General features: G+C 33.8%; 1 protein-coding gene across 1 annotated transcript; it reads right to left on the bottom strand.

The window, feature by feature from the left end:
- Positions 1–385: 385 nt before the first annotated feature.
- Positions 386–8,694, bottom strand: LOC132039737 (agamous-like MADS-box protein AGL9 homolog). Its single transcript, XM_059430256.1, has 8 exons — positions 8,386–8,694; positions 6,588–6,666; positions 4,334–4,401; positions 4,133–4,232; positions 3,209–3,250; positions 3,072–3,113; positions 1,595–1,728; positions 386–668 (listed from the first exon to the last, which is right to left on the bottom strand). Exons 1-8 carry the CDS (start codon positions 8,568–8,570, stop codon positions 593–595), a joined length of 726 nt encoding a protein of 241 aa, XP_059286239.1. The 5' UTR covers positions 8,571–8,694; the 3' UTR covers positions 386–592.
- Between the last annotated feature and the right edge of the window lie 3,120 nt (positions 8,695–11,814).

Below are 11,814 nucleotides of genomic sequence, written 5' to 3'. Positions count from 1 at the left end.
GATACTTACATTTTTTTTAATCCATTTTGCCAGCACTGTCATTGCACTCTCTCTTTTCTTTGACAGCCAAGACCTTAAATGTAATTCCTCCGTCCTAGTTTATGTGGTATTTTTCGGATTTCAAGATTCAAACAAGTCTTTCTTTGACCGTAATTTTTTCATACATCGTTTAAATATTTGGAATTGTCAATCTTGTGACTTATAGCATGTTTTTTTACGTAGTTTCCAAATATGTACATTTTATTTCAAAAAACTTAAAGATTCCATGCCTGAATTCATGATCAAATTAAACTGTTCGACTCTCGAAATTCGAACCGTGCCACATAAATTGATACAGAGGGAGCAGTATTAAACAAACAAAGTCGCAACCGAAGAAAAGAAAATAGAGGAAAATAACTTTACTGATTAAGCACTCAAGGAAATCTAGTTTATGATTTAAAAACAATAACGGGATTGTCTTATGGATCCCCCCAATTAGTCCAGAATTAAACGTCTTCTCAAACAACATACAGAAAATTAGGAGATTTAATGTTTATGATAGGAAAACCATTGAGCATATTTATATAATGTTATCAGAATCATGAGCTTAATTTCAAGGCAACCAGCCAGCCATGTAGTTATTCACACTAGGCCCTGCTCCTCCTACTGTTATTGGATCATTCTGGTACCTGCCAATAGTTGAAAAAAAAAAAAAAGTGCTAAGAATTAGGTGAAAATGTGAAATCGCGAATTTTCCTTTACTTTAAAGAGTTGTCAATGCACGAGACACTGCGATATTAACATAACAATGCAGTAGCACTCCAGTCTCCATGTTACATACACTCAGATATGAATATGTCATACAACACAAGCACTCAGATATGACTATATATCTTCTATATGACACTGAAATATTGGTACGATACTTATCACTTATAGATGTTTTGAAGAATTTACAATTAGATATATATTCACAAGCATGTCACATACCCTAAAGTACTTTAAACAAATGATAGATTCATATAACATAGACTGCAACATAGCAAACATAAATACCCTATGCGGGGTCAACTTGTCACTCAATGCAGTAATAACTAGAGCTATTTTTATTCTACTTTTTTGGATGATATGTTTACTTCCCAGAACAATCTTTATATCCAAAATATGAAATGGTAATACTTGCGACAGCTTCTCAACTAAATCATTCACAATTTCGTGTTTCAAACTCACCTATTATTTACAGAGTAATATACTACTTTCTCACACAACTGAATATTGAATATGCATGTCTTAACAAAGATCTCCTATCAGGTTTGGTTTCACTTAATAAAATAAATTTCTATGGTGTTATAAAGAAGGAATTGTTTCTCTTAACAATTTTTTTTCTTCTTAAAAAGAATTGTTAAAAGAAATTAAAACAAAGAAGGTAAGCATAATTTCGTATACCACATGAAATCACTACTGTTTGAAGAAAAACCTGAGAGAAGATCTATAAAATTATGGCTAATCTTTACAGTAGTCAAAGTGCCCCATGCATTAATAACAAACAAATTGAACTAGAAATATATCTTCAAAAATAGTTAGAAATATATCTTCAAAAATATTAAGGACGTACCCAATTTGCAAAGTGGGTTCACATTCCAAAGGATGAAAGAAGCCATCACCCTGAGTTTGAGTTGTTTGCCTGCCGTAGCCAACATCTTGTGCATTTGGCTGCCACTGCAGATTTAGTTGGCTTCCTTCCATCAACTGCAAATTGAACCATTCCAAACTCTCATTTGACTATTAAAGGGCCTATCATAAACAACCTCTATCTTTACGAGGTAGAGTGCTATCCTTACGAGGTAGGGATAAGGTCTGCATACACTCTATCTTCCCCCATACCCCACCTGTGGGATTACACTTAGTATGCTGTTGTTGTTGTTGTCATATAACTAAATATACGGTACTAGCTCGTATTCTCGTGAAGCAACTACGATTAAGAGAAGAGATGTTGGTTCTGTTGGTAAGACCTTCACTTTGAATGTATGCTTGAGAGTTTGAGTCATGTGATTCATAAGTAGGAAACAAAAAGTTGAAAAAAGTAGACTCGGTACCATCCATTACCTCATGACCTATGAGTTAAAAGGTCACTTTTCAAAGTCGACAAAGTAAAGGTTATTTTAAGAAGGTTTCAAGTTTAAATCGATACACGAGGTTTAGTAGTAAAGTTGTACACCTCATCTCGATCTTATTAAAAGAGGAAATAAACATATCAATGTTTCTATTTACTTACCTTATGGAGGGAACGGAGCTCCCAAAAACCTCGATTGGATATTCTTTAGGCTACAAAAATGTAACTATGGACATAGTAAAATTTTTAAGCAAATCCAACGAAAAAGTTCGTGGGTTGCCTTATGTTGGATTACTAACACAAGAAAGTGATTTCTATCTCTATAAGAAACCTCCATAACATGCTCATGTTATTGGGTCTTGAACATTGAATTTAGCAACAATATATCCAGTATAGTCTTATAAGTTGGATCTAGAGAGGGCGAGTTGTGCACATACCTTACCTCTACCTTTGGGGTGGGGGGGGGGGTGTGGGGGGCGCAGAGAGGCTATTTTCAATCGGCTCAAGACAGATTTGAAAGAAATGCAAGAGTAAAAAGCTATAACGAAAATTTGGAATAAGGAAAAGTAGTGACAGTAAAAATAGTAAAGATAACCAAAGTAAAAGAAACAACAATGATAATAAAATTGAATAATAAGATAATGCTAGCATAACAATTATAAAACTGGTAAGGGAGCATATATTGCTCTAGACTACAACCCTGCTCTACCACTAGAAAGAGAGAAAAAGCTCGATTACCTACTAATCGTCTATCCTAATCCTTGACCTTCATGCTTTTCCTATCTAGGGTCATGTCCTCAGTGAACTGAATTTAGCATAGCATGAATAAGAAGAAAAACATAAAACCCTCTCACTTCTTTTTGCCTCCAATGCCAGAAAACATGCACTCAGAGGAAACCCATTTTTCTTTACGCTATAGTAACAAGTGAGTACACAAAGCACTACCAAGAAGGTGAAAAAGAAGGAAAAATATACTTACCCTTTGTTTCAAGGTTCTGTTTGCTTCGTTCAATGCATGTTCCTGCCATATGAAATGTTACCATATAGTGATGAATTTTAAGTAGGAAACTCAAAGATTCTTTTTATTAGTCAGAAATCATCGATGAACTTATGTACCTTTCTCTGAAGATCTGTAAGTTGATCCAACATTAACTGAGTCTACAAAATTGGAAACTAGTGGTCAGTGCAATCGAACTGTGGAAACGAGTCTAAATGGTTATCACCTTTTCCTGATAATATAAAAGAGTGGTTTCGCACCAGTTCTAATCAAGCATTTTTTTTTGGCTAAATACCTAGATAGCCTTTATATTTAACACGGTTTGTAAGATAGTCACTCAATCTTAGTCAGCGACCATATATAAAATTAAACTTGGTAGAAGTGTCTTTAAACCTCCGTGTTAAATCCAAAGGGCTTACCCCCACCCTCCTCGAATGCAACATACGCAGTGTGATCCAACAGGTGAGGTCTAGGAGGGTGAGATGTACGTAGACATTCCCCCTACCTTTTTGGGTAGAGGTTGTTTATGATAGATCCTCAGCTCAAGAAAAGCGTTTTTAAAAACAGATTTGATAAATACAAGAGTAAAAAAATGATGAAAATATTGAAGAAAAGAAAAGTACTGACAACTAAATATTCACCTTTCGGAGAACATTGATACATAAAGGAAAAAAAAGCAATTTTTTATGCTGGATTTATCTCTTTGTTGGAATAGATGAAAGAATGTGAAGAAGAAAGACCAAATCTTTTTTATTAGTTTATAGGTCTAAGTGACCATTTTGTCCGGCCATATACTCGTCGGAGATGTGAAGAAGAAAGACTGAAATTTAGAGGGTTTTATCAAATAAAAAATAAGAGGTACAATAAGGTATTCACACGCTCGAAATTGACTTCAAAGCATGCAATTTGCCACGCCAGACACATTTCTGCCATATTCAAGTGTCTAATCACTGACTAAGTTTAAGTTGTTATATTACAAAACATGCCAAGTTTAAGGGGCTAGGTATATATAGTAATTATTAATGGCAATATATGAAATTTACCCGAGTTGATCTGATCTGTTTCAGTGACATATCAAGCTGCCTCTCAAGTGATTCAAGGTCTTTGCTGTTCAAAGGTCCAAGATCTTCACCAAGAAGATTCCTATTGAAAAAACATCAAAATGAGTACTTGTAGCTAAAACACATTTCAAAAATGAAGAAAATAAATGAAGCTTTCTTCTTAATACCATTGTAATATAGTACCTCTGTGAACGTTGTAATGCTTCGTAACGTGCTTTAAGCTTCAAGTACTCTTGCTGGCTACTTATTTCCTGTAACCACAAACAATAATAAATGGTCTAATAGACTAGAATATTCTTAATATAAGAAATGAACATAACACCCTCACCCTGAAAACATTTAAATGCTTAATTTACATGTTTTTTAAGGCTTATGAACTGCACGTCAATTTTAAAAAGTGCTAATAATCTGAGCTATGCAGACTCTTCACTTACAGTGCCGCACTCGTATCGACATGACATGAAAGTGGAAACTATGCCGGATATGGTCAATTGATTTTGAGTAGTTTGACTAAAATCGATTGAAGAATTGGACACAAATACAATGATTTATGAAACCAAAACAAAAGCTAGGATGAAATCATTTTTTTAAAGAAAAAGCTAGGGTGAAATAATAATTTAGGCTTGTTTTTTTTTATCGCTAAAAGATATTTATATTAAAAATCTGCAACCAGAAGGTGCTTTAAAGGTATAGGGATCAACGCCCAGCAATGGTGCAACAGTGACATATAAATTTGGTTCCAAATGACATACTTCCAACGGTTGAATATAGTGAAAGAAGATTAGAGCACGTCATATATGGATATGATCATCACATTCTTCTGGAGAAAAAAGAAAATTGATCGTACGAGTTGATCTATTCCTTCATTTACTATTTGAAAACCTTTATCAAGCATAGATCAAAATCTCAGATGCTAAGATACATTTTCACAGTAAAAAGGTTAATTTTTGTCCATCCAGCGGTGCTCCCAGAAAAATTGTAGCTTTAGGGTGTGTTTGGTACGAAGGAAAATATTTTTCATAAAGAATTGAAAATAGTTTGTTGGAAAACAAGTTGATTTCTTACTTATTTTCTAATGTTTGGTAATTAAGCAAATATACATTATCCTAAGAGCAAACAACAACAATAACAACATTTCCAGTATAGTCCCACAAGTGGAATGCGGGAGGGTGGGGTGTACGCAGACCTTACCCCTACCTTTGCGGGGTAGAGAGGTTGTTTCCGATAGACACTGGACTCAAGAAAGTTGCTAATGGTATGAAAAAAATGCAAGAGTAAAAAGTTATGATGAAAATATTGAAGAAAGAAAAGTTCCTATTGTACAAAAATTAAAAATAACCAAAGTGAAAGAAACAACAATAGTAATAGAATCAAAACATTCAATAATGCTAGCATAATAGTAATAATATTGGTAAGGAACAAATAGATGCTCCAGAACACTACGAGGGTTAGATGGGATTGTGGGTAGGGGGTTCAACGGGTGGCGGGATGGTCATGGGATTGTGGGTAGGGGGTTAAACGGGTGGCGGGATGGTCAAGGGATTGGCGGCATTGGGTGAATGAGCGGACACAATGAATTTAGAATGCCAATTATGGAACTTGTTTTTCCTACTTCCAGTAAGAAAGTCATTTTCCTTATTTTTAAGAAACTTGTTTCCTAGAGAGAAAACATTTTGACCAACCAAACATTGAAAAATTGGAAAATATTTTCCTTCATACGAAACACACCCTTAGCATTTACACATCTACATGACTTGAGAAAGTAATTCCACGAGTGGGGTCTGGTTTGAAAATCATTTTCATTAACATTTAAATTGAAAACAGTACTTTTAGCAGGAGATGACTCAAACTAGAAAAAAAAAGTTCCTCATACATAAGTCCAAAGGTTTATGAAGTCGACAAAACATGACAGAAGCAAAATCAATCTAATATTTTCACGCTTCTTATGGAAAACACACAATGGATGGGAATATCCTTAAACAGCTAGCGCTCTTTTCATAACTTATGAACAATCTTTCTTTTATCACCTTAATAGATTTTAACTATATTTTGTATCAAAATAATGATTAGGGATAAAAATAAAAAAAAATTGAAACTGGTAATGTTAATAATGATTAGGGATAATTGTTTTAGCAATCAACGGAAAATTTGTGAGAAATTGTGTATAAATTTGTTGTTAATTTTGAAAAATTAATTTTGTCAGCATATGTATTATTTTTGTTATGATTTGCATTGTTACTTACATAAAAGAGAGGAATCTTTTCCCTTGGATAATATTGCTACTCACCTTATAATTTTTTAAAATCATTTTTACATATAGAGATGGAAATTTTGTTGAAATTAACAGCAGTTACCCAGTAATTATGTCCTAATATAGCAAGAATATAATACTCACTAATTATGGAAGAATATAATTAGTTGGAAGATTAACATTTACCAGTGCTTCTCGTGTAGATATATTTGTCTCTGGTGCTCCGTAGTTGCACTTCTGGTACCTCTCTAACGTCTTTAGCATGCTATTCATTTTCACAATTCACAAACATATGTTAATTACTTCAGTTCACAACACAACAAACTATAAAATCCTGAAAAAAAAAAAGTAGTAGTAGGATTTATTTTTCTTATGAAGATAACATGTTCATTTTTCATCGTATTAACTCTAAAAGAACTTGAGAATTTAGCTATTTGCAAATTCTTGCTTAGATCTAGACACAACCCCGTACTTCTCTCATCTCAATTTTTTTTTGGGTGCAGCCGTCACTTCATTCTAGTAATGTAAAATCAACTTTGAAAGATCTGCTTTTATTTTGAAAGATCTAGTTATTAAACCAAAAGACTTTTATCCTAACCGGATATAAGATTGTTTCATCAACTGATCAAAGAAAAAAGAAGAATAAATAGAACTTAGAGATCAACGATTATTAGATAAATAAGCTGATATCATCAAGTGAAATATTCTTAACACAAATGAAGAAAGAGAGAAAGATAGAGATCCAATTTCTTGAAGGGCTAAAATCAAATTTTCTCATATTTTTCAAGGCAAATTAAAATGATTTAGAAAGACTGAAACTAAGGCAAAGCATTAAAGAAATTCAAGATGATATTCAAGCCTGAAGATGAGCTTCCATCAAAAGTAAATAATCAAAACAGAAAATAAAAACAAGTCCAGATAAAAGAAAAAAGTAGGGTTGAAAAAAAAAAAACCCTAAAGGTTGGAACTTTATGACCAACATCAACCTAAAGCTATATTGATGTATTGAACAGTGAACCCTAAATTTGTTAATCAAATTTTTTTCAGAGAAATAGCTTAATGAATTAGAGATGAAGAATAAAAATTTAAGCTTTATCAACAACAAGTTCAAAGATTAAAACTTTAGCACAAATAAGGTTCAAGAAATGCTTTTTGGAAGGCAAATAAAAATTCAGAAGGAAGGTATAACAACAACTAGCTAATGAGTTTTAATCCCTAAATTTGTTAATCTAAAATTTTTAAAGAAACAACTGAAGGAATTAGAGATCAAGAATAAAAATTAAGCTTTACCAACAACAAGTTCAAAGATCGAAACTTTAGCAAAAATAAGGCTCAAGAAATGTTTTTGGGATTTTGGAAAGTAAAGAAAATTCAGAAGGAAGGTATAACTAAAAGAAAGAAAAAAAAAAGTAATTAGCTCATGAGTTTTAATTTATAGATATTCAAACGAGCAATAGATCAGACAATTTTTGTTGCAAAAAAAAAAAAAAAATACACTTTTTTGGTTTAAGAGTTCAAAAGGAAAGGAAAAAAAAAAAAAGAATCAATCAAAAATGAGTAGAAAGAAAGAACACAAAATAGAGGAGACTAACTATCAAGAAAACTCAACCCCTAACACAGAAACTCAACATAGATATAGAAATTTATCTTCTTTTCATGTTTTCCTCTTGCAGATCTAACAATACCTACAAGCACAAAGTCCTATACACTCCAAAACATTCACAAAAATGGAAAATTTTACTCCACACACACACACACACACAAAAAAAAAAAAAAAAAAAAAAAAAGAGAAATAAATAATACTTTATCACTTCTCACAAAATTTCCCATATCTTACTCATTTAGATCTCAAACCAACAAGGAAACAGAATCTTGAAAAAAGAGACAACAAACAAAGGACTATATGAGTATAGATATTATAGATAGATAGCTATACATAATAATCTTTTTTCTTGTAAAATATAAAACATATATATATATATACCTAGAGCTACTGCAAAACTCATACAATTTTCCCCTATTGGAGAAGATAATCAAAGCAACCTCAGCATCACATAGAACAGAAAGTTCATAAGCTTTTTTCAAAAGACCATTTCTTCTCTTAGCAAAGGTTACTTGTCTGTTGATCTTGTTCTCTATTCTCTTTAGCTCAACCCTACCCCTTCCCATTTTTTTTCTTTTTTTCTCTCACAACAAACTGAAACTCACAAAAGCACAAAACCCCTTTTGGTTCACAGACCTTTCTTTGTATCAATCCTTTTTATATATACATGCAATAATAGATACATATCCAATATGTATATATAGACATAACCATAGTAAGCACAACAGTACTTGTACCATTTATCTTTACATAAGAGTTACCACTACACAAATTGTTCTTGTCTTTCTTATTAGACGCGTGTAAGAATAAAGTCTCACATTATGACGTAATAAGAAAATAAGTTACTATATTAAAGTGTAAAGAATTTTGTAAATTATGATGAACTTCTTTAATAGTGAATTTTGTGAGGTTATTCGTGAGGTATTTTTAGAACAGTGGATTGTTTATTTTTATATTGATTAATTGACCGAACCACATTAAACTTTTGTGTATAGTTTGATATGTTTTTATTTTGTCTACGTACCAAACGACCACTAAGTTCCACAAGTTTCTCAATATTAATGATTTTAATAGGAATAAGTAGTTTGGGCATTTTTGTTTTTCTATTTACAATTTTTCAGATGAGCAATCTAAATAAATGTAGCATTCAAGTTTCTCTTATAATTAGTTTTCAGATTTTTTTTTTAATCAAGCAATGATTTGGTGCTGGAGATATGTTAATTTGGTAAGTAGGAAACCTTAAAGCTGATGTGTAAACGGGTGTACTAAATGCTACGTGTCGAAATCTTATCTGATGTCACAGTGGCTAAACAAATTTAGATACTACTCGTGTACGTGTAGAGAGTCTATTTTTGTGTACTTGAAACTTGAAAGTTAAACATTTAAATGGGTAACTTTTAGAAATGTATTTGTAGTATTTTCTACAAATGATTCTTCATCAATTTGAACGCTCGAATTATAATTTAATCATGCAACTTAAATAAAACTGAATGAAAATTCCGAGTTTAGCGTTTAGTCTTACTCAATATGACAAATCTTACTACTCTTAAGCGATTCAAGAAAAATAAACTCTGTAGTATAATTATTAACTATAATAAGATCTTTATAAACCAAGAAATAATGGATCTTTCTTATTTATGTCTTTGAGGCCAGTTGCAAAATAAAAAATAATATTGTCTATGTGTAACGACCCTCCCGGTCGTTATGGAAAATGTAGGATCGCCGCACCAAGTAGAACCTTTCCAAGGGTAGAACGAGCTAATAGAAACTTGATTGTATAAGTCTAGGAACTGAAAATTTGATTTGTTTGTGATTGTTGTTTAATTTTATTGAGTCCATCGGAGGGTGACATAGGAAATTAGACCTCCGTTGGGAATTTCGAGGCCACGGGTGGATTCGTATGATGTTTTTATGTATACGTGCATGTCTTGTTTGTGTTTGTGAGGCCTCAGATGAAATGTTGAGTGATAGAGTGGAAAACTGGGCAAAAAGTCGAACTTACTGCCCAAATGGTACCGCTGCGGCGGGGTGGGTACGGGGCACTGCTATAGCGGTGAGTCCCTCGTCGCCAGCGGTCAATCTTAGTTCGGGTGTCCGCTGTGGCGGGCAATGGCCCGCTATGGCGATGTCGCCATAGCGGGATATGGCTCTCTATAGCGGAGGTCGGGGTTCCTTTGGTCCGCTATAGCGGGCACTTCGACGCTATAACGAGACCGCTGAAGCGGTCGACGGGGCAGAATACCGTGTTTTAAACACTTAATTCCGAATTCTTTATTCATAAAACTCCAACACAGTTCCCCACAAGCACCTAGGGCGAAATTCCAAGCTAGGGCAAGAATATTCTTGAGAGGTAAGTCTCATCCATCCCTTTCAATCATTCCGTATCATCTTTATGATTATCATCCCTTTTATGGGTCTTTACTGGTGAAATTAGTAATAGTAACCCTAGAACTTAATAAACCTTCTATATTTGATGGGTTAGGATTGTTATCACTTATTTATCATCTAATGGCTTGGGTTAACTCCTCTTAATCATGAATTGAACCTTTAGAGCCATGAACTAAGTGAATTGAGACTTAGGGTTTCATAAAAATGGTAGCTTGACCATGGAAACTGCTTGTAATTGGGGTGTTGATTAAACATTGTTATAGTTTGATGGTTAGTGATTATTAAGGCCCTTGTTAGGTTGTTTTACACCTAGAAATCATTCACCTATTGGAATAGGGCTAAGGGGAAGGGTGTCTTGTATTGATTTTGTGAGTAGAGTATTTGTGACTCATTGAGCATTCTAATTTCTAGACTTTGAGCGTTCCGAGGCTTTACGGAAGGGAAAAGTTGTAGCGGAGTGATTCGCATTGTTCCAGCTCTACGTTCGAGGTAGGTTACGGTCTACTTGAGATAGACTTTGATTAGTTGATTGTATGTGTTGTGAATTCTATAGGAGAAAGCATGTCTAGTCTTCATGCATGATATTGTGTCGTTGATAGTCTTCATGCATGATATGATGTCTATTCCCGTTTGTGGTTTCCGTTGATTTGATTTCTTGATATCTTGGGTGACTTGATTTGTGCTTATCTTTGCTTGACTTGTTGTGGTTTATTGATTTCATGTATGTTGGCTGGCTTGTTTATTCTATTGATTTTATGAGATATGCATGATACTAATCTGAGTCGGCCTATGATATCTACCGGTACATAGTGTTTGTACTGATACTACCTTGATGTATTCTTTTGAGTGTATATTGTGATACAGAGACTGCTACCCGTCCTTATAACTAGTGTTGAGGCCGTTGCTGACAGATTTAGGGTGAGCTTCTATCCATGCCAGGCCGCCCGAAGATCTTCTTTTATGATGTCTACTTCTACTCCATACATTTTGGTAATTTGTTAGACAGATTTCATTCCTTAGACATGTTTTAGATTAGAGTCCTTGTACGGTGTCTTTCGAATTATGGGGATTTGTAATAGTTAGGACTTTCGCATTTACTTTACTATTTTTATGGCGTGACTTATTTTGATTATCTTATGCTTGAACGAGTAATAACTGATGGATTTTGCTAATATAAAAATGGACTTGAATGAATAGATGACTTATGTGTTGGTTCGCCCACTAGGAGTTAGTGTGGGTGCCAGTCATGGCGGGTTGGATCGTGACAGAGTTGGTGTCAGAGCCAGGGGTTCGTCTATCTCGTCGTACAAGGACATTCTAGTAGAGTCTTGCGGATCGGTACAGAGACGTCTGTACTTATCTTCGAGAGGCTACCAGACAGCAGGAAAATTCCCCTTTTTTTTTTCTTTCTTTCGTGCTACT

Source organism: Lycium ferocissimum, chromosome 12 (assembly GCF_029784015.1).
Source record: "Lycium ferocissimum isolate CSIRO_LF1 chromosome 12, AGI_CSIRO_Lferr_CH_V1, whole genome shotgun sequence".
Classification (NCBI taxonomy): Eukaryota; Viridiplantae; Streptophyta; class Magnoliopsida; order Solanales; family Solanaceae; genus Lycium; species Lycium ferocissimum.
This window is presented reverse-complemented; position numbering and strand designations above follow the sequence as displayed.